The 22,969-nt window shown below is 22.5% G+C and overlaps 4 protein-coding genes and 1 long non-coding RNA gene across 8 annotated transcripts; 2 read left to right on the top strand and 3 right to left on the bottom strand.

Annotated features, from left to right (window-relative positions):
* Positions 1-94: 94 nt before the first annotated feature.
* On the bottom strand, positions 95-987 carry LOC108002498 (protein SPMIP1-like). The gene is made up of 3 exons (XM_017064219.3): positions 758-987; positions 526-677; positions 95-356 (listed from the first exon to the last, which is right to left on the bottom strand). Exons 1-3 carry the CDS (start codon positions 944-946, stop codon positions 134-136), a joined length of 564 nt encoding a protein of 187 aa, XP_016919708.1. The 5' UTR covers positions 947-987; the 3' UTR covers positions 95-133.
* A 141-nt stretch (positions 988-1,128) lies between these two features.
* On the bottom strand, positions 1,129-6,996 carry LOC108002496 (mitoferrin-1). The gene is made up of 5 exons (XM_062077501.1): positions 6,599-6,996; positions 4,718-5,000; positions 4,309-4,533; positions 4,007-4,214; positions 1,129-3,731 (listed from the first exon to the last, which is right to left on the bottom strand). Exons 1-5 carry the CDS (start codon positions 6,713-6,715, stop codon positions 3,587-3,589), a joined length of 978 nt encoding a protein of 325 aa, XP_061933485.1. The 5' UTR covers positions 6,716-6,996; the 3' UTR covers positions 1,129-3,586.
* LOC133666470 (uncharacterized) lies at positions 5,251-8,729 on the top strand. The gene is made up of 2 exons (XR_009830646.1): positions 5,251-5,721; positions 6,398-8,729. It is a non-coding gene; the product is annotated as an uncharacterized LOC133666470 (long non-coding RNA).
* A 107-nt stretch (positions 8,730-8,836) lies between these two features.
* On the bottom strand, positions 8,837-15,172 carry LOC107999084 (biorientation of chromosomes in cell division protein 1-like 1). Of its 2 annotated transcripts, XM_062077496.1 has the most exons (4): positions 14,870-15,172; positions 10,910-14,676; positions 10,598-10,714; positions 10,385-10,524 (listed from the first exon to the last, which is right to left on the bottom strand). In XM_062077496.1, exons 1-3 carry the CDS (start codon positions 14,999-15,001, stop codon positions 10,639-10,641), a joined length of 3,975 nt encoding a protein of 1,324 aa, XP_061933480.1. In that variant the 5' UTR covers positions 15,002-15,172; the 3' UTR covers positions 10,385-10,524; positions 10,598-10,638. The 2 variants fall into 2 exon arrangements, with proteins under 2 accessions (XP_016914240.1, XP_061933480.1); XM_017058751.3 differs by lacking the exon at positions 10,598-10,714 and having other exon boundaries at positions 8,837-10,524.
* Positions 15,173-15,490: 318 nt separating this feature from the next.
* On the top strand, positions 15,491-20,858 carry LOC107995241 (BTB/POZ domain-containing protein KCTD9). Of its 3 annotated transcripts, XM_062077498.1 has the most exons (8): positions 15,524-15,663; positions 17,244-17,266; positions 17,348-17,469; positions 17,573-17,749; positions 17,896-18,056; positions 18,239-18,465; positions 18,582-18,911; positions 19,054-20,858. In XM_062077498.1, exons 3-8 carry the CDS (start codon positions 17,354-17,356, stop codon positions 19,168-19,170), a joined length of 1,128 nt encoding a protein of 375 aa, XP_061933482.1. In that variant the 5' UTR covers positions 15,524-15,663; positions 17,244-17,266; positions 17,348-17,353; the 3' UTR covers positions 19,171-20,858. The 3 variants fall into 3 exon arrangements, with proteins under 3 accessions (XP_061933481.1, XP_061933482.1, XP_016908108.1); XM_062077497.1 differs by lacking the exon at positions 17,244-17,266 and having other exon boundaries at positions 15,491-15,663; XM_017052619.3 differs by lacking the exon at positions 15,524-15,663 and having other exon boundaries at positions 17,229-17,266.
* The last annotated feature ends 2,111 nt before the right edge of the window (positions 20,859-22,969 follow it).

Here is a 22,969-nt window from a genome sequence, read left to right as displayed (position 1 = left end):
AAATAAAAATTAACAAATTATATAATAAATTTATAAAATTTTTAGTAATTAAAAGAGATAGCTGATAAACAATTTTTATAATAAAACTCTGGAATAAAAATATACCTGATTGAAATTTTATTTAATAGAATAATTAATTTATTTCATCGCATACAAATGTTACTCTTCTTGAAGGACGATACCATTCTGGATCTTTATGAAGACTTGATATTTTTGGATGATAAAATTCACGCATCATAACAAATGTATGTGAAACTTTACTTCGTGGAATTGATGGATAATCTGATAGATGCCATCCATATATCCAATTTGTACATTCCGGATAGTAATAACGATTTTCTGGAAGATCTTTTAATCTAAAATAATTAATGAAATTAGTTAGTAATGAAATTATTAATAAAAAATATTGATATATTTTTCAATAAAAAAAGTTGAAATCAAAAATAATATAAAGGAAGAAATATAACAGATTTTTTTATTAAAATCTTTTTTTCTTTTATTACAAAATATTAATATATGTAAAACCTTTTATAAGTGTAATTTTCATTGGTGATAAAGCTTGGAGCATCTTCAAATAACATGGCTCTTGTTTGTGGATCAATTGGTTTCATTATATTCATATTGATAGAACCATCAGGTTCGAGAGGTCTCCAATTTGGTAAGGGTTTCAAATGTATCTATAAAATAAAAAATCTCATATAATTTTTATTATAAAATAAGTATAAATATATGTAATATATTATTTACGATTATATACAATGCCTATGCTTGGTTTTTTCTCTGGTTCATATTTCGGCGGCAATTCAACTTTTGTTACTTTTTCTAAATGATCCAATAATTTCTGTTGATTTTTCAAAAACCAGTTAATACGTGTGTTTTCCTCTTTTTTTATCATTTCAGTATGAAATGCTTGACACCGTGTATTACAGACTCCTTTGGTTGTCATGATTTAATTTTATTACGTGTTCAATAATTTATATAAAATTGTAATCAAAATTTGAATGTAAGCCCACTGATTTAAAAAAAAATTACATTTATAAAGAATTTTCAACATATCATAACTCTGAAATGAGAGTACATGTTATCGCGATTTTCTAATGTTTTTTTTATTAATTTAGTAGACAAAAATAATATTTTCATGACTCTTTTTATATTTTATTTACATTACAGAATTATTTTATTTACATTATTATTACACATAATACGTTTTATTGTATATCGTTCATTTATTTTTTCGTGCGCTAACATTATCAACTTATGCAATAATATATCAGTGGGAGCATTATTTTATATATAAGTTGATAAAAAATTTAACAAGCAAATATTAATTAAAATGAGTAACTCTATTAATTTTTCAGGTAAATAGTCCATAAAAATTAATTGGTCATCATGATCTCTGCAAATATACATAAAATTTAATTTCGTAAATATTAATAAAAATTAGGCGCTAATATTAATTTTTATACTATGTAAAGTGAGTATTTATTTGAACAATTAAAAAAAATTAAATTTTGCGCGATTATTATAAATTTTAAAGATTACTGCGAAATGCACATTTATTAAACACCGAATTAAATACTGTTTATTTATTCGGTGTATTGATATTTTACATTATACATATAACATATACATGTATATTTACATGCATAGATTAATTTATATGCCAAATTTTATTATAAATTTTATTTTTTTGTTAAAAATCATATCTTCGCACCATAAAAATAATTTAAATATATATTTTTCTTCGTTTGAAAAAAAAAATTTATCAAAAGACATTTATAAAAAGATTATACATATATTTTTATGTATACAACAATTAATGACATGTTTTAAGGTGTCAAATAATATTATATCGGTAGCGATGAACAATAATAAATAAATATGGCGTGAAGTATGAGTTTTCATATGATATTACTCCCTCTTAAAGTCAACATCAAATGACTCAGTAATCACAGCCATAGGAAGCAATATTGTGATATAATGTTTAGATGAATTATTTATATTACACAGACTAAGGAGCAATTCTTAATTTGTACTTGTATAATCAAGGCGAATTGTACTTGTTGCACAATAAAATTGCCGTTTCTTTGCTTTATAATTTGTTTCTTCATACTGTACACACGCAATATTAACTTATACTATACTGTTCTACAAGATAGTCTAAATTCTGTACCTTTTTATGTAGGACTTATCTAACGTTTCATTTCATAATTAATGAAGGTATTAGTAAATTTACATTTTGTCTAAATTTAGATGAACCGCGTTATTATTTTATGATAATAAATCGAATACTAAAATTTCATATTTTTCATTCGAAGTATATGAGATTTCAATTAAGAATTTTTAATTTCAAATTTTAAATGTATTATTTTAATTGTACTACACACACTGCTTTGCTAATCAATTTTTCCATGCATCCCACTGTTTGTTTTTTAATCTAAGTGTACAATAATGGTACAATCTTAAATATACTAATTAAATTTATTATTCTAATTTACTATTCAAATAGAGCATATTTTTCAAATTTAATATTTTTAAAGATAATTATATTATTGTTTTACTTATGATTTAACCAATATAATTTTACTGTATTTAATTAAAATACTTTTAACAGTTTTCTTCTATACAAAATATGTGTATATCATTTTGATTCAAAATTACATGGTTCACTTTGAATGAATAATTATTCTAACATTTAAATTTTTTATCACGTATTTTATGAACGCCAAAAATACATTCACGCGAATAATTCATAAATTATTTTATAACAAAAGTTATATAAACTATTTCATAAATAAATTGAACATAGTTTACATATAATTTAGCATATTTGTTATATAATCTTTTTTAAATTTTCATAATGAATTTCTTGTTGATTAATATAAATGATATGGTAAATGATAGTACATTTAATATTGAATAACTATCATTTACACAACATTTATATTATGTTATCTTTTGTGAAATAATATTACTAATTAATAATTGTATTTCATTAATTTTTTAAAATAATACATTGTTAATTATTTTGTTTAATAAAATATGATATTCAATAAAAGTTTCAAAGATTCTATCTTTATAGTATTTTATAGTATGTTAAGAAAAACAAAATATCTTTTTATTATATTAACAATTCCTTGTTTTAGATTTTATATCAATTAATAATGTTTTAATGGTTTGGTGAATATTTGTAAAATACTACTTGCCGTTTACTTCAATGTACTAGAAAATGCAGTCATTAGTTTGTAATTATACATTATTAAATAGTCATATATTAAAAAATAACTAAAGAAATTTTCTGATTCATTTTTCTTATTCTGTTGAGCTTGCGTCCCGCACTTGGCTCAAAATGGATTTTCATTTATACATGTATTTCTTCATTATGAATTATTATATACATGTAATAATAGCGTAGATGAATTAACGAAATATTGTTGATAAACTCTCCAAATACGAAAAAACGGATATTTTATCTACCATTCAATAGTTCTTCAGTTCAAATGGTGTCAGTAAAGATTCAAAAATACTTAACTCGTTGTCACACCAAGTAACACTGAGGTTGGAGCATTTTTATTGAGATATACGCTCATATCTTGAAAAAGACTAGAAAATGAAATCTAGAATTTGAACTTTGGTTCTGATTAATTTCATTTGAAGAATCATTATCAACTTCTGGTCCACGATATCCATCATCTTGTTTTTCTTGAAATATATATTTGAAAAACTCATATCTAAATAATTAATAAACAAAAATTATTATATTTAACATTTTAAATAATATTATACAGTATAATACAAAATAGAAAATATAAATTATTTATAATTATAATTATCATAATATATCACAATATATCATAATTATTGGATTAATTTTATTTATTAATTTATTTTAGATTTGTAGACATATAATTAATTTCATATTTTATATATCTATAATTAATATTTTTCTATTTTATAATATTTTTTTTTTATAATATAATTCTTATTAAAATTATTTTATACTTACGTTGACCAACAAATAGTTGTGGCTGGCATTTGATAAAGAACACGGGCATTTAAACCACGGAAATAACTAGATAAACCTCCATATCTATACACAATTCTTAAAGCATCTTTCATGCCTTGAGCCTGTACACCATTTTGGGTATTTAGAAGTGTTTTACAAACATCTAAAGGTGTTGTAACTGCAGCAGCAACAGCTCCTGCTAATGCACCTGTAATTTATTCACATGTTAAATCCAATATAAACATATAAATTTTAAAATATAATATAATATAATATTATTTTCTTTCAAAAAATATGTATACCTGATACCATATGTGCTATTGGATTATAAATATGATTAGGATTTGTGACAACTTGTGCAACTTCATAAGTAACAAAATGGATTGTTTGAAAAGGTATATTCATAGTCAATTGTGTCGTGTAACTTCTATAGAATGCATATGCACCTTCATTTTTATATATATTTCTTATACATGTCATAACATTTTGATAAGGAGAATTATACATTTGTAATCGCTGTTTAACCACTGGAATAAGATAATTATTTTCTTCATTGGAAAAAATTCTAAAAATTATTAACCACATTTAGCTTATTAAGTTTCCATAAAAAAACATATTTAGCATGTTTTGGAAATATTTGGACATAATATATGAAAATTACATGATAAATGAATAATTTATTTATTTGCTAATAAATTTAAAATGTTTTACCTTCTGCTGGATTCATTATACCATCATGAAGAAGTGTTGCCACAAAACCAGCAATTGCATAAGGAGCTACATTCAATTCAGAATATGTTCTTGAATTCAAAAATTTATTTTTAATAAACTCATAACATGAAAAATACAATGCATGTGCAGGACCAGCTCCTACAACCATTGCACTCATACCACGAATTGGTCTCAAAAAACCTTCTTGTTGTACCATTCTCCTTAGAACAGTTCTTACTCCACCTCTTACACCTGCATTTGGTGTTAATGCTTGCATTCTTGTCTAAATAATATAAATAAAATATAAAATACATATAATAAAAATATATAATAAAATATAAAAAATATATATGTGTAAATAAATTTATTTATTTAAAATTTTATTTTTACACTTTCCAAATGTCATATTTTATTACTAATTTAAAGTATTGATTACACATAAAGATTACACATATAAGAATATGATTTAGAATGCAATAATAAAAAAAGTTAAATTATTTAACTTTTATTAAATATTTATTAGATTGGGAAATCTTTGTTACTATTTTAAAATTTTAATTGGTATGATGAGAAAACTAAAGAAATAAACTTTAAACTTATAGAAATATATAAGAAAAAAAATCTAAAAAAGAAATATATAAATAAATATATAATATTTTAAAAATAATATAAAGAAAATATAGAACATTAAATTAAATTTAAAATCTTTACTTTTATAATATATTGTTTATATAATATAAATTTTCATATTATTATTTTATATTTTATATTTACATTTCATTGCAAGTATATTTTCTAAGTAATTGTGAAAGTAATTGCTAATATAGATTGTAGGTTGAAAAGAAAACCAAAAATAGAACCTACTGTAACAGAACTAAGAAATGTGTTATATAATGAATGTTTGAAACTCATGTTCAGTTTAATTATTTTATGTGTTAAAATTATTTACAATTAATCTTTTTTAATATTATAAAATTACAAATATAATATAATATAATATTTAGGTATTGTTTATACTTTGCAAAATATAATATACATAAATATGATACAATAAATATATCAAATACTGAAATAATATATATACAATTAATAAATAAAATTATATAAAATAAATATCTAAAATCAAGTTTATAAAAAGATAAGTAGAATTTTAATCATATATCTTAATAATAAAAAATTATAAGATTATAAGAAATGTTTACATATTTATAAATTAATTAAAAACAATTAAATAGAGATTAGAAAATTTATTTTTTATTATATAAAATTTTTTTATTTATTATTATCAATTAACATAATTCCATTATTATTTAATTATGAATAGTTAAATTTACATTAATAACAATATTTTCTAATATTGTGATAATAATAAATTATATATTTATTGAATATATGTATTGAAATATAAACTATTATTATAAAATATTAATATTAAATTATTTGATGATGTATTACAATCATTTGTAAATTCTAAAAAACCTGGAAGTAATTGCGAAATTATATTGCTTACACTAGTTGCACAATAAATTTATAATTGAGATACAAAACACGAAATTATAGTTGAATATTAATATTATATTATATTTTACGAATATTTGCAATTACCTCGAAAATTTAAGTATTTGTCTATTTATTTAAGATTACATCGACGAGATCATATATGATAAACCTGATTTCCAGATTTGAATGAGGAAAAAGATAAAATTCAAAGAAGTGTCTTTAAATATCACATTTTATTATTCAAAGATTGTGCGACTTGCAATGTCATGATATTAAATATCATGATGATGTTAGAATATGACGGAAATTAAATTCCGTGAAATAATAGTTGAGGTTATGTAAAGTATCTTAGAAAAAATATATAAGAAATAAAGTTATTACCTTAACACTGTCAAGTGGATACATAACACAATGTTCCATAATTCCGGCAAATGCACCTGCTGTCATGTGTACAGCCACAGATGATGTAGGTAAAGTCTCATAAATTTCAGTATTCATATTTCCTGAAGATGCTTTAACGTAATTTTCAATTCGCAGCTTCAAAATGCCGCAATTTTTATATACACTCTTTTGAAGTAGACAACACGCATTCGGCAATAATTGATGCCGATTTATCGTTTATGTAGCAACATTTGCTTTGTAATCGCCGAAACATTCATTCAAAAGGATATGAGGATAATGTTCGTTCTTTCGAAATAATGAGACGTAATCGTATTCGTTGATCTTAATGGAACGTATTGGAGTTGAAAAGCCTGCTACTCACGATAATAGTAAATTTACAATGTATAGTCCCCTCCTGGTATTCACGCCACATATAAGTTATTTTATTTTCTTACACTATTTTCTTAAAATATGGGGATACATGGCGTTTGCATTTGATTGTTTATTTGAATCGTTACGGAACTCGATACATACTGGCATTCTTCGCGATACGATTACGAGTCGTCGTCGTCACACATTCGTTTGGTGAGGTTAGATGTACGCGCACGTGTCACGCATGCGTCGTATTCAACCACGTGGTTGGTGCGTATAATATCTACGCAGTAGTAGCTTAATAAATATATAATATAATATATAAGACATGCTTTATATCTATATACAGCATACAATAATGCATCCATTAATCCTCTCATAAATGGACATGGGTCGTTGAATTTGAAATCACAGAATGGATCTCTCTAATACAATTTTTTAGAATTTTTCTTATTTTTTTTAGATATACTAATAAAAACTACATTAGCTTTTAATTATTTTATTTTAATGTATAATGTAATTATGTACTTAATTACAATTTTTAAATTCCTTTATTAATTGTAAAATATAAATAATAAATCGATATATATGTTTATGGTAAATGTTTATGGTATGTTTATGGTATTAATATTTTTTAATCATATACATAAAAAATATTTTTATTTGATTTTTTTTCATTTTAGTCATTCTATATTATATTTAAAATAAAAATATTTAATAAACTTAATGTCATTACATATCAATATCAATTATCATATATCAATTATGCATATTTTGTCAAAAACATATTTATTTGTTTCATATAAAAATTAATCAAATTCATCATGAAAATGAAAATAAATAATTACCATCATTGAAAAATTTAATGACTTGCATTTTGTACTTCATAGTATTCTATGGACGGTTTTACTATATTCTAGACAATGCAATGTTGTAAAAACATGTACAAGATCATGTTACGTAGTATATGACAAACTACACATATTGTTCTAATTATAGAAAATATCAAGATTACGAGCTATCATGTGCAGTACTTTACACGCTAATGCTTTTCTAAAATGATTTAATCGAATGAGTTATGTAATATAAATTTTAAATGCATGAACTCATTTATGTCATAATTTTTTGAATAATACATAAAAATTCGATTGTATTGCAAAATTAAAATTTAAAAATATTAATTACGGAAAAATTAAATATTTAAAACGATATTATTTTTCATGAGTTGAAAAAACTAGAATGATTCAACAAATGTAATCAAAGTTTTTAATGTACAGGTGTTAATATATTCGTGCGATAGATCGATTTTAAAGGTCAAAATAAACACAAAAGTTGATAACAAAAATGTCAGTTGAAATATACTTATTAAATTATAAATAATTCAATTATTTTGTATTAAATAAAACGATTCATAAATAAAGTAAGATTCTATCTTCTATCGCAACCATTATATTCCATTTCTGTTGCTTCATTTAATGCGAATTTAAATTTCTTATAATTTAATAAATAAACTTCAATCAAAATTTTTATATTTGTTATATATCCAAAATGTCAAAAATATATTAACATCCTATATATATAATTATTTAATTGTATTATGAAATGTATGCCTTAATAACCTGTTTTTTTATTACTTAAGTCTATGATTTAAAAATTTATATCATCTATATATATACATATATATCTAAATACTTACATGTAGATACATATAATTATTATTTCAATTTTATTTACAATAAATAAAATGAAATCTTTTTTACATATAGTTTTAATTATTTAAAAAAATTTCAATTGAAACACACCAAAGAATATAACTAATTTTAAATATTATTTAAAATTCAAGAAAGGATTTAAATATTTATAAACTTTTTAACATGTATACAAAAAGTCATTTTATTTTAAAGCAATTATAATATAATAGTAATGAGTTTTATAAATTGTTTACTATGTTACATATGGCAATAAATATCTTAAAAAGTTGGAAAAAATATTCTACAATATTTTCACAGTAATAAAGTATAATATACTTGTTTTATGTACATATTTATACAAACTTATGCATATATGGAATAATAAAGAATACGCTTATTAATAAATGTAACATCTTTTGTAAAAATTTAATATTACAATTTTTAAATAGATAGAAAGTTTATATGAAAAATGAGATAATAATTTTTTGTATTATAATTTTGTTGTTATTGTTCTATTAAAAATAAAGAATAAAAAAGGAAAATAAGAAAAAAAAATTATTGCTTAAAATTATTTTAAACACCACAACATAATTAGTTTCAACTTCTATCCATTTTAAACTTAAATACAAAGAAATTGCCAATAGAGTATATAAAAAACATAAATAATATTACTTTTGTAAAATCTTATATTAGAATAAGATAACTATTTAAAAGTAACAATTGCCTTCCTTTTAATCTTATCAGGTTGCAACATTTTTACACATATTTCTTATCATAATGTAAACTTGATGAATAAGAGCTTAAAAAAAAAATTATATTTGTATAAAATTTTTGTTAATATATACAAAACTTATATTCATGTCAAATAGTGCATATATAATAATTCTTTAATTTATAGCCCTATAAATATGTACTTTTATATATTTTTTCAATGTGTACATTTATATTGATAAAAATTGCACATTAATTGCAGATTTATATATTTTTTATAAGAAGTTGAGCTTTATACAAAAAATTTCATATAAGCAATATGAAAAAATATTAACTATCTTTTTTCTTTTTTTTTTTATAAATGAGAACTACTTAAGTATGTATTCTTCAATATAGTTTGAATGATTAACTCAAACATACATTATTTGTACAAAATTTATACAGGTTCTTTGAAAAAGTACAATTTTACAACCAATTTTAATTAAATTTAATAACTGTACAATTCAATTCAATGCATTTATTTTTTTTCACAATGTTCATATTTTTCTGAATTTTTTAAAATATTGTATATTATATTATTTTTCTTCAAAAAAAAATGTCTATTTTTATTTAAAAATATTTTGTAATTGCGTATTTTAATAATACTGCATTAAATTCAATATTTCTACATAAGTAATTCTTGCTTAAATTATATCATTTAGGAATTCCTAAATATATTTTTTTTTAGATAAGTATAAATAGCCAATTTAAAATTATGAATTTAATTATGAATGTCAACTTATTTCTAATATAACATATATTTGAAACAAATATTAATATATATTGATTTATATGAAGTTTTGCATTAAAAAATTTAGAAATTTAAATTTTAAACATATTAGATATATAACTTACAAATTTTTTCTTGGTCACATCAGTATTTTAAAGTTTAAAAATATTTGATTCAAATATGATATAAAATGTATATTACTAGAATCAACAATTAGGATTTCTTTTTTGTATTATATAAAGTAAAACACAATTCAACATCTTAAATTACAAGCTACTAGCTATACCTGATTAGATCTCCTACTTCTGCGAGAAGAACTTGAAAATAGTGGACGTGGTTTATATAAATCATCACTTGAATAACGTTGACTGCTTCTATGCCGGCTGCAATTACATAATAAAGTAATTATAATATGGACAGTAAAGATATATATAATTTAAAAATTATAAATATTACAAAAAATATGTAGATTTTTTTTCAACTTTTTATATTATGTATTATATATAATTTGTTGATTTTTTAATATATGGATAGCTTCTGGATAACTTGACAACTTTTTTCATAAATAGGGACCTTAAAAAAAATGTTTGATAAATATAATACTTTTAATTCATTACATCTATTTTACAAAAACAAAAAATTCATTTAATAGTTTATAAAACACTCTTAGATATTTTTCTTGAAGAATAAATAAAGAAACAAAGTTAACACTAAAAAAAAAAAAAAAAAGAAAAAAAAAAAAAAAAAGAAAAAAAAAATTTAACATACCCTTTATCTTCTTTAATTAGATTTGAAGAAGGAATTTTTTCACTGGTTGCGGATACATCACTTTCTGGACTTAGTGGCATAACAAAATTTTCTCCATTTAAAAGTGCTTGAGGAGCACATATGTTTTGTTGGAGTCTTTGCTTCTTAGTTATTAATTTTCTTTTTTTTATGTTATTTAATGCTTCTTCATTAGGTGAATTGAGAACTTTTTTATGGTTCCCTCCATCATTGTTATTATTTGAATTATTTAATAATATATCTGTTAATGGGCTAGATGAATGTTTACGTTTTGGTAAAGGTGGTGCCATAGCTTTTGGTATTGAAGATACAACTTGTCCTCCTAAACTTTCTATTATATCTTCTAAAGAACTATTTTCCACTAATTCTAATGATTCTAAGAAACTAGAAAATTTTTCTGATTTTTCATTATCAGCTTTGAAGTATCGACAATCTTCATTATCTTCAACTTCTATTGATGTAAATTCTATTGCCTCCGATTCTTTTTTTACTAATTTAATGTCAGTTACATATCTATTGAAATTAGAAAGACTATTGTTTTGATTATCCCGAGAAACATCTTCATCCTTAAATTTTGATGTTGAAGGAATTTCTATATTTTTATTGTCATTTGAATAAGTTATATCATTTATAATTATATTACTTGAGTTTAATTGCTTGTTTTTATCATTTATGTCCATTTTGTTAGTATCAATGTTAAAATACTTTGTGCCTTGAGATGTTATATGTTTTTCTAATTTAGATGAACTACTAGTTTTTTGTTGTATTAGTTTTTCAGAATATATTTCTACAGAATTATCTATTTTTTCTGCCTTTATTATATTGCTACTTGTTTCTTCTATTGTAGAAGACAATGACTCTTTATTTTGTAAGTCTTCAATTCCTTTATTGTCAGACAGTTTTGTTTGAATATTGGAACTTGATTGTTGGACAGATTCTTCTTCTAATGTTTTATTAGGTAATGTTTCATTTAATGATTTTCTAATACACAGTTCCATGTCTGATAATTTCAATTTCAAATTAGAATGTGTTTCCAATAAATCTTTTGTACCAGCTTCAGTTTGTAACATCATTATTGATCTTTCTTCTAAAGTTAAATTAGTATGTTTCTCAGGATATGGTTCTTCATATTCTTCATCTGGTATTTCTATTATTTGAACACGTTCTTCATCTGGCATACTTTCAAAATTATCATTATTTACTGAATTTGATTGTATTGGTTGTTCTACTTTTTGAATACTTTGCTTTTCCATCTTTTTATTTTCTTTAAGTTTTTGTTTCTCTATTTGTTTTCTAATTTTCATTAATCTTTTAGCTTCATGTATATTTTTTGCAAATTTTGGTTTCTTCACTTTCATTTCTGAAATGCTATTATCTTCTCCTAATAATGCTCGTTTTTTCAAAGGTAAATTATTATCATTAAATTCTAATTCTGGCTTAATATGCATTTCATAATTATTAATGCTTTCTGTTTTGTATTCTGAATGTAATTCTGTTATTCTGTCCAATTTATAACTTTGTTGGTCTGATGATAATTTTAAATCACTTGTATGTGCTTCTTCAATATTATCTGATGTTTCACTACCAGAATTACTTATATGGTTTGTTTCTTTAGAAAAAGTTGATGTATTTGATTTACTATTAGCAATATTAGATCCAGAATTGCTAGATTGTGAATTTTTGCTACTAGATCCATTTGAACCATCCCTATCTGTAGAACGTCGATCATTAGAATTTCTTCTTAAACTAGAATGATCATCTTTTGATTTGGACTTTTTTTCTTCTTTTCGTTTTTTATCTTTATGTTGTGAATCATTTTTGCTTTCTCTTTTGTTATCTAATTTCTCATTTCGTGTTGAGCTTTTATTTTGCATATAATTTTTTGCATCTTTTTTATTATTTAGTTTTTCATTATTTGACTTAATATCTTTTTTTGTTTCAGATTTGTCAATTTTTTCTTCTTTTTCATTTTTTATAAATTTCTTTATGTCTTGTTTATCTAATTTTTCTGTCGAATCCATTTTCATACTGACATGATTTTTAGATTTTATATGTTCCTTAGAAGTTCGTTTTTCATCTCGTTTATTTTTATCTTTGTCCTTTGATTCATTTTTTCTTTCTTTTCCCTCAATAATTTTTTCAGATATTTTAATAGTTTTAATTTCATGAGAACTCGATGAAGAATTTTTGGAAGAACTTTTATTATCTTTTTTATAAGATTTTTTATCTTTTGGAGAATCTTTTTTATCTTTATTTTCTTTGTTTGATTTTGATTCTTTATTGTCTTTATTTAATTTTTCCTTTTCTGTTAATTCTTTTTTTTCTCTGAGTTCTCTAATTTTTTCTTTATAAAGATCTTTTAAATCTTTTCCTTCTTTACTGATATTATCTTTCTTGTCTGTTTCTTTTATTTTATCATCCTTTATTTTACTGTAATTATCTTTTTCTATATCTTTAATTTTATCTGTATTTTCTTTTAATTGATCACCTTTATCTTTAGTTTTACTTTTATCATATTTATCATATTTTGATCCACTATGATTCCTTTCTCTTTTTTTATCATTACTTCTATCTCTATGATGTTTTCCCTCTTTTATATGGTTTTTATCTTTTGATTTTGATTTAGATTCAACATCTCTGCTTCTATCTTTATTATTTTTATGTTCATACTTATCTTTTATGCTGTTATTTGTAGCATCACGACAGTTTTCTTTAGAAGATAAATTGTTTTTAATATTTTTAGAATCTTTAATATCTTGTACATCTTTATTTTTATTCAATTCAAAAATATTTTTATTATTTTTATTTTTATTAGATTCATATTCTTTGACAGTTTTAAAATTGTCTTTAATATTTTTAACATCACATTTATCTTTATTTATTTCATCTTTCAATGCTTCATGTATTGGTGTTGATGCATGATTAGAAGATCCAAAGTCAGTTACAATTGATAAGCGAGAATCAGAAGAAACTTTACTTAATTGTGAATCTTGATTACTATAATCAAAATTGTCTCTTGATAGTTCATTACAGAAATCAGGACTTCTAGATCTATGGCTAGTTAATTCTGATATACCTGATAAATGAGAATCATTAGAATTGTTAGATTCATTTAAATTCATAATATCAATTGGTTCAAAAGTAGGACTGTCTTCTTCATCCTCTTCTGTTTTATCATCTGATTTTCCAGATATATTTAAATTTAAAATACTACCAGTCTTATTAAAAGTTTTATCACTTTCATCTAATACTTTTTCATCTGAAGAAATATGTCCATTCTCAGATATGTTATCTTTATTTTTTTCATAAGAAATTTCTTCCTCATGTGATTTTTCATTAATTAATTTTATATCTTTCTTTATTTCTAAATCTTCCATTGTATCCATAGATTCCAAAGATACATCCTTTAAACTATTTTTATCAGACTCTGGCGAAACAGGATCTAAATCTTTGGGTAATAAATCTTTAAGGCCACATGCACCATTTTTTTCTTTTGCCTTAGGTCTTTCTATTCCTAAAAATTTATATACTACATCTTCAATTTGAGGCATGAAAACTGAATATACTTTTGGATTTACTACTTGATCTACTATGCGTTCTACACCAGCATCTAAATAAGGAGCTTCATGTATATGCTTTCGTAATGTTTCTCTCAATTGATTTTTGTTTAAATCTGGTTTCCATGATTGTTTGCTAAGAAAAGAATTTACAGATCCTTCAACTCTTGTACGCAAATTTTGGTATGCTGGCTGTAATTAAAAGACAAAAATTATTATGAATAATAAATATTTATAATCATAAAGAATTTCTATACATAAATGTAGTATTTGAAAAGCATAAATACATATTACATTTTAATCATTATTTTACAACATTGTTTAAAATGATCATATGAATAATTTTATTAAAATTATTTAAAAATATTAAATAAATATTACATACTTTTGTATCAACATCAGCGATACATTCTTTACGAAATTGATCAAAAATTCCTTGAGATTTAACTTCTCCTACAATATGATCTATTAATCGTGGATCACCTGCTAATAACGTGTTGGGTAAACTTAATTCCATGATGAATAAAATATTCAAAGTGATTATAATTCACTTGAACATTAAATAATTATTCATTTTCACTAACGAAATCATTCCATGAAACAGTATGCAGCCATACTCTCTGGCTTTACGTCTAGGTTAAATGTTATATTTGTGTGAGTAAATGAATAATAATCAGTGGTACCAATCTTTCTAACTTTACTCACATCACAAATATTATGGTATAATATAGATGTCGAAGTCAGTAATATATTTTGCAATAAATATGCAAAAATAAAAGGTGAATCTTTAGAATTTTATCTTAATAGTTAATAAAAAAAAAAGAATAAAATATTTTAAATTTTCTATTATAATATGTAATATTTTTATCTAATTTATAATTTTTTATATATATATATTATTTATAAAATATATATTAGTAAATAAAAGTTTTAGATTTAAGGCGTTTTTCAATAAAAAGTGCAGTTTAGTGCATGATAATAAACACATCTAAAAAATTTATACTTCTGATCTTATATAAAGTTATTCTATGTCAAATGCAACTTGTTTGTGATTCTATTTTGTCTGGTTATTGCTAATTGATACTACTTTTTTTTTTATTACGTATAGAGGTTTATAACTTTCTAATTATGAAGAGAATAACGCTTTTTGTCAATGGCACCAATATTTCAAATGGCAAGGTGGCTGCGATTTTATTTATATGTATAATAAATTTTGCTTCACGTTTTATTTTTTCATTTTTATTGAATTCCTAAACATTATATTTTTTTAATTTTTATTTTATATCGCAACTATATTATATTATATAAATATATATATATATATATATATATATATAAAATATAATATAATATATATAATGTTTATATATATGTGATATATAAACTTATAAAAAAAATTTGTTTAAAAAATTTATATGTGCATTTTTGATATAAATAATATTTCAGAAAATATGTAATATTTTCTGATTATTTTTTTTTTATTTATAGACATGTAGATAGTTATGTAGAATATTTTTATATTTAATATTTTTGCAGATTCTTTTAATATTTAAATAAAATATTTTATTTTTGGTAATATATTTATATTTAAATGTGAAAATGAATACACATTTTATAAATTTAGAATATATAATGTCATGTAACTAATACTATAATGAATAAGGGGTTGACATTACATTGAAAAGTAAAAAAAAAATTACAATAAAATTTTTTTATACAATTTCATACATTTGTTTATAAGAAAATTAATTTTTATAAATATATATATAAATTATTTATTATAAATATATATTTATATATAAAATATAAATATTTATTTAATATAAACTATATTTAATTATACATTATATACATTTAATTATATTTCAAATAAATAAAATAGATATATCTACAATATATTTTGTTTTTGTGTAATAAAACAAATTTATGAAGAACAATATCTAATGGAATATATAGAAAAAATATATAAATATATAGCAAAATATTTATAATAACATTTATAAATATAAGTATAAATAATTTATGTATATTTACTTTTACATGGTATATATTAATTAATACATATAACAACATTTATTAAGTTAAAACATAGTTAAATGTATACATATCACCTAAATACTTCAAATCAGTTTTTTTGAAAACAATATATAATATTTATTTTTGATATTTGTTGATATTTATATTATATGAAATATTTATATTTGTTTTGTTCTTGTTTATTTTTTTATATTTTTTATATAAAAAAAGTTATATATATATTATAATTAATAGGTAAATTAATATAATATATAATTAAATAAAATAGTGTTTCATAATATTTATATATTATAAATTAATATTTAAATAAAAATATTAATAATGAATAAATAACAATTTTTACAATATAAAAATCCTATTAAATAAATATTGAATATTTAAAAAAATTTATTATAGTTTATTTGAAATGAGAAATTTATACAACATTTATGATAAATTACTTATCTTTTAAATTATCATATTAAAATTTATTACTAAATTATTAATAATAATTAATTTTCAATTAAAATTTTTTGTATAACTATGTTATTAATAATTATTAGTAAAAAATTACTAATAATTAAAATTATTATTTTATAATATTATTAAATTATAAATATAAAATTTGTATTCACAGAAAGTTTATTAAGTTTTACAAAGGAATATAATTCAAAAATCTAAAATTTATATAATTTAGATATTTTCTTATTTTTTTACATGTTTTGTTGTATGTAACAACTAAGTTTTCCAATCAAAATTTATTCAGGTGATTATTTTAAGAAATTATAATAAATATTTTATATATATAAAAAAAAAATATATATAATTTGATATTTATTTGTTTTAGGTATTTATGGTAACCAATTCATTAGATGAATTATTAACAGCAGCTAGCACAAAATTTAACATTGTTGCCAAAAGAATATTTAATGTTCAAGGTGGAGAAATTGATGATATTAATCTAGTCAGGTAAAATAATTATATATTAATCATGATCAATTCATATTTTTTTAATACATATTATTGAAATATTATGAAATTGTTGAAATAAATTATTTCAATTTCATTACAGGGATGATGATGTTTTATACGTTTCATGTGGAGAAGATTTTATTTCAAAGGATAAGCTTTGTATTCCAAGTCAATTAAATACATATTCAGAATGGATTACGTTGAATGTTGGTGGAAAATATTTTACAACAACCAGAGATACTTTAACAAAAAAGGAACCAATGAGTATGTTGGCCAGGTAAGCATATACATTCATATTATTGATTTATTATTTATGGTTTAATCATAGTTGAGAAAATGAAAAGATATACTGATATATTTTTGTTAATTTTTAGTTAAAACTTACTTTTGCAACTTAAACATACTTATAATATGAAAACACAGAATGTTTACAGACACTACAGACACTGAACAAAGGATCTTACCTAGCCGACAAGATAAAAATGGTGCATTTCTAATTGATAGAAGTCCTACATATTTTGAACCATTGTTGAATTATTTAAGACATGGACAAATAATACTTGATACCAATGTGAATGCAGCAGGTATGCTTATTACAAATTTTATAATTTATTTTATTCTATTATAGTTATATGAAATTTTTGACTTAAATTGTTTTATCGAATACAAGTTATCTTTAATTATTATTAATTTCATTTTATTTCTTTCTTTTATTTTTCATTTTATTAAATATAATAAATTAATTAAATAAAAATTAATTTATCAGGTGTTTTGGCAGAAGCACGCTTTTATGGAATAGAAGGTGCTATTAATATATTGACTGAAATGGCAGATGAAGAGGAGCTTCAAAGAAGTGGTTTAGTATCATTAACTCGTAAAGATGTACTTAAAGCAATTATGTCAACACCTACGACATCAGAACTTAGGTTTCAAGGTGGTAATTTTGTTGGTGCTGATTTATCACAATTAGATCTCAGAAATATAAATTTTAAGGTGATTAGAATATTGATATTAAAATAAATATTAGTTATAAGAAAGAATTTAATAAAGTTCATATAAATAATTAATAAATATAATTACGAAATAATAAATTTAAAATAATATTTTAGTATGCAATTATGCGTGGCTGTAGTTTGGCAGGTTCAAATTTATCAGGTTGTTGCTTTGAACGAGCTGATTTATCTCATGCAAATTTACAAGGTGCTGTGTTAAGTTGTGTAAGAATGCTATGTGCAAATCTAGCTGCTGCCAATCTTCGTTCATGTAATTTTGAAGATCCTTCAGGTGTACCTGCTAATATGGAAGGTGTGAATCTTAAAGGTGCCAATCTTGAAGGCAGTATTATGTCTGCGGTAAATCTTAGAGTAGCAACATTAAAAAATGCTATTTTAAGAAACTGTGATCTTAGATCAGCTGTATTAGCCGGTGCAGATTTAGAGGTATTATTCCTTAATAATTATTTCTCTTGAAATAATTCCTTAATAATTATTTCTCTTTTGAGCTTATTTTGAAAATACATAATTATATTATATTATATTATTATATTATGAATTATATATATTACATTAATATATATTTCAGTGCTGTGATTTATCAGGATCCGATTTACATGATGCAAATTTGCGTGGCGCAAATTTTAAAAATGCTGAATTTAATCGAATGTTAACACCATTACATATGTCTCAAACGATACGATAAATTTATTTTAGATATTCTACAATATAAATATTTATTTAATATGTAAGATCATAGTGAATATAGTGATTATTTTTATAGATTGCAATATTTAGTGTTAATGCAAAATATGCGCCTATAATTTTTTGTGCTTGTGTGTGTGTACTTGTTACGTTAAATTATTACTATATTATAAATTACAGCGCTGCAATCAGCGGTTTAACTAAATACTTATAAAATTATTTATGAAATATTTATTAAAATATTTCATTCCATAGAATTAAAAATTATAAAATATAAGATAAAATACCACATAAACTTATTTAAAGAAAATAAAAATTTTGATAGATATGATGATTAGAAACTTTATCAAATATAATATATAAACTTTTAAAAAGATATTTATAACTGAAAAATATAGAATTATACAATTTTTTATTTTCTATTTTTCAGTATATTATAAATATTTTCTGTAATGTTTTTTATCAAAAAAGAAAAAGTATTATATTGTATTATATTGTAATTTTTAAAAAAATGTATAAAAACAAAATATTTTTTTTTCATAACATAGAGATATATTTTTTTATTGATTGCGGCGTTAATATGTACATTCAATAAAACTTTATTTCTATTTTTTTATATAAATTTTTATATAAATAATATAATTTCAGTGTAACAAGAATAAACCAAGTTACTTATCAATACTTAATTAATATGTAATTTTTTAATCTAATATAATATTTTTTTTTAATCTTTTTATATTATTATATTAATATATAGTAAATATACCGATATTATTTTATTATTTATATTAATATAATAAATAATCGAACGAATTTTTTTTTTAAAAATTCGAAATTTTAAAAGATTCTTATTCCTTATTTTCTATAAATAATTTATTATTAAAAATTCTTATTATAAATTATCGAAATATTATTAAATATTACAAGGATAGATATATTATAAGATTTAATTAATGTTATATTATTTTCATAAAAATTTTTTGTAAAAGAACGAACAATCATTATCTTATATGCTTTATTTTAGAAGATTATCTCCATATCGACTCTCCCTTATTCCACTTCTTAAATTAATTAATTCTTATTTGAACATTTTGAATATTTCCATTCCTTTGTGATATGCATATTCTTGATAATCATGTCAAAGTAAAATACAGTTTCGAACTATATAATAAATTTTCCGATGAATGTGTTCGTCATCGAAGTTTTCATATCCATAAATTACCTTGAAATTCCTTGGAGAATCGTCAGCCTAATTATACATTAAATAATAATCAATGCGAGGGAAAAGCCAAGTACAAGAAATTTTGACAGAATGTTCGGTCAAATTTAATTTGTCTCTGCCACGATTGTTTGCAGTTACATGGAATGTGTCGATGGAGAACGGGACTAGTATTGCGACTTGTTCGCGGAGATTCGTCCTAATCTCATTTATCCGAAGTCCAGAAACATCCGCGACGTTGCTTCAAAGTTATCTGCTTCCCAGAGCAACGAAGTCACTTTAACGAAGTCACCACAGACGCATTCGAGGACGACTTCTACTCTGATAGGAATAATAATTTATCGAAAGTTACTTGTTTTGTATTTTTCGTCGACATTGGAATTTGGTATGTCTTCGATTCGAGGATTAAAAATTGAAGGAGAATGTACAGCCAAGAATTTGATATCACGAATAAAATACTTTGAACAATTTAACGTGTAATTCCATATTCTATATATAAGAGAGATAATAAAATTTGATCAATTCAATATAAAAGAAAGCGAAAGTAACTTTGCTGATAATTTGATCATGATTATGATTATGATTAAGAATATGACTAAGAAAGAAAATTTATATTCGTGGATTTAATTGTTAATTCATTAATGAGATTAGATCTTCCGATAAAAATTTAATAATAATATATTTGGATTGTTTATTATATTAAGAAAAAAATATATAAACAATATTTTATTAAATTTTTAAATAATTCTGACGATGAATCAAGATAACGTGATAACACTTTTCAGTTTCAGACATCAGACTCTTGATAAAAATTTTAATGCACTTTTTTCTTTACATTCTCTTTTATCTTATGATAAATGATTCGTGTAAGTGTTGAATTTGAGACTTCTTTGATGTTGAATTGCTTCGGAAAACGAGGTCACTAACTCTTTTACTTAGTAATTGAAGCTGTACTTAGTTTAATTATTATACCATCGAGCAAGTCGATCTCTATCTCGACTGAAACAAAGGTTTTCGGTATACGAAGCAAGGATTTTGCAGGAAAATTACGATTATTTTCGTTATAAGAACGTTATAAGAAAATATTTGTAAAAGACAAAGTCAAAAGTGATTATATTTGATTCTCATTTTCTTTCAAATTGATAAAACTTTCGAAAATCTTCTTTAATTTATATTAATCCTTAATAAATTTTGACATTCTTACATTATATCGTTGTACAAGATTCGATTGCAACTTCAACCCAACGCTCTTCTCAACTTCTCAACTCTTTTTTTATTCAGTCTACTTAAGATGGCTAAAATCTTCCATTATACTATTCTACAAAATATCTACAAAAGTCACACATCTTTGGCAAATAAATAATTCCTTTTCTATCATCTTTTCTATTATCTATATCTACTGTTTCCAATTAATGTTTACATTAATATCATTACACCGTGCATATTACTATAGATTAAAAAATATATCTTAATCTCTTCTTTTTGATTCATTCATTATAATAATTCAATATTATCTTTTTCCATGCCGTTACCCCAAACCGGGCCACAATCCTTGGGAAAAACTGGACAGCTTTACGACTTATCGTTACGCTGAACAATGTGAAAATTCGCCAGGTAAGGGGTCGCGGATGAAAGGGTGGAAAGTTGAGAGCCGCAGTTGCAACGTAACCTTAAATTGGAGACTCTATATTCCGGTGCACGAAATTGCATAGGTTCACTAAATAGTGGCACTTTAGCACGACCTTCTGCTAATAAGATCCTTCGAGTGATACTCACGGCGAAGTGTTTTAAAGTTGAACGTTAACTCTGATACCTTGTTGTTGGCACGCGTTTTATTCCTCGTTTCTCGCGCCACCTTCGCCAGTTTAGATTCGGATCGGGCCGAAAAAAGGGAAAAAAAAAAGAAAAAAAAATCGTATTTATAACTTTCGCCGTGGGAAGGAAAACGCGAAGAAGGGAGGGAAAGGAAAGAAAGAGCGGGACATTTTTCAAGGCGTTTTATATTCGTGGTGTAGTAGTAGAGATTTAATGCACGAATGGAAAATAAAGTAGGCCAATTTAAAGTGTACGATGGGGAAAAATGTCACAGTGTTACATTTTTTCTTTTCTTTTTTTCTTAAATATTTTATCATTCGTGCTACTAAATATTTACTTGTATTTATTTCTCACATACGCGAATGTATCTTATATTTTTTTTTTAACGGAATACAAAGAACAAAGAATTTATAAATTATCACCACGTTATAAAAAACTTTTATTCACGATGAATACACGTTCTCGAAGAATAATCTCTGTGTGACTTTATTGCGAAAGTATATTTTAAACGATATTCTTGCAGGAGAACACGAACGATACGAAATAGTTTTTAATTTTTACGTGCATATTTTATTTTCATATTGTTAAATTTAAATATTTCTCGAAATCTTCACACGATTTTAAATGAAAAATATATTGCTTCAGTAAGCCGTAAATTTTTCTATTTACGAATTATATATATATCGATCGTAAACATTAAAAGTTTAAAAAATATTCTTTCTTTCTTCTACGAATAAATTTATAATTATTCGTAATTATTCATTTG

This window comes from Apis cerana, linkage group LG7 (assembly GCF_029169275.1).
Source record: "Apis cerana isolate GH-2021 linkage group LG7, AcerK_1.0, whole genome shotgun sequence".
NCBI lineage: Eukaryota > Metazoa > Arthropoda > Insecta > Hymenoptera > Apidae > Apis > Apis cerana.
The sequence above is the reverse complement of the archived record's forward strand: the minus strand, read 5'-3'. Positions and strand labels throughout refer to the sequence as shown.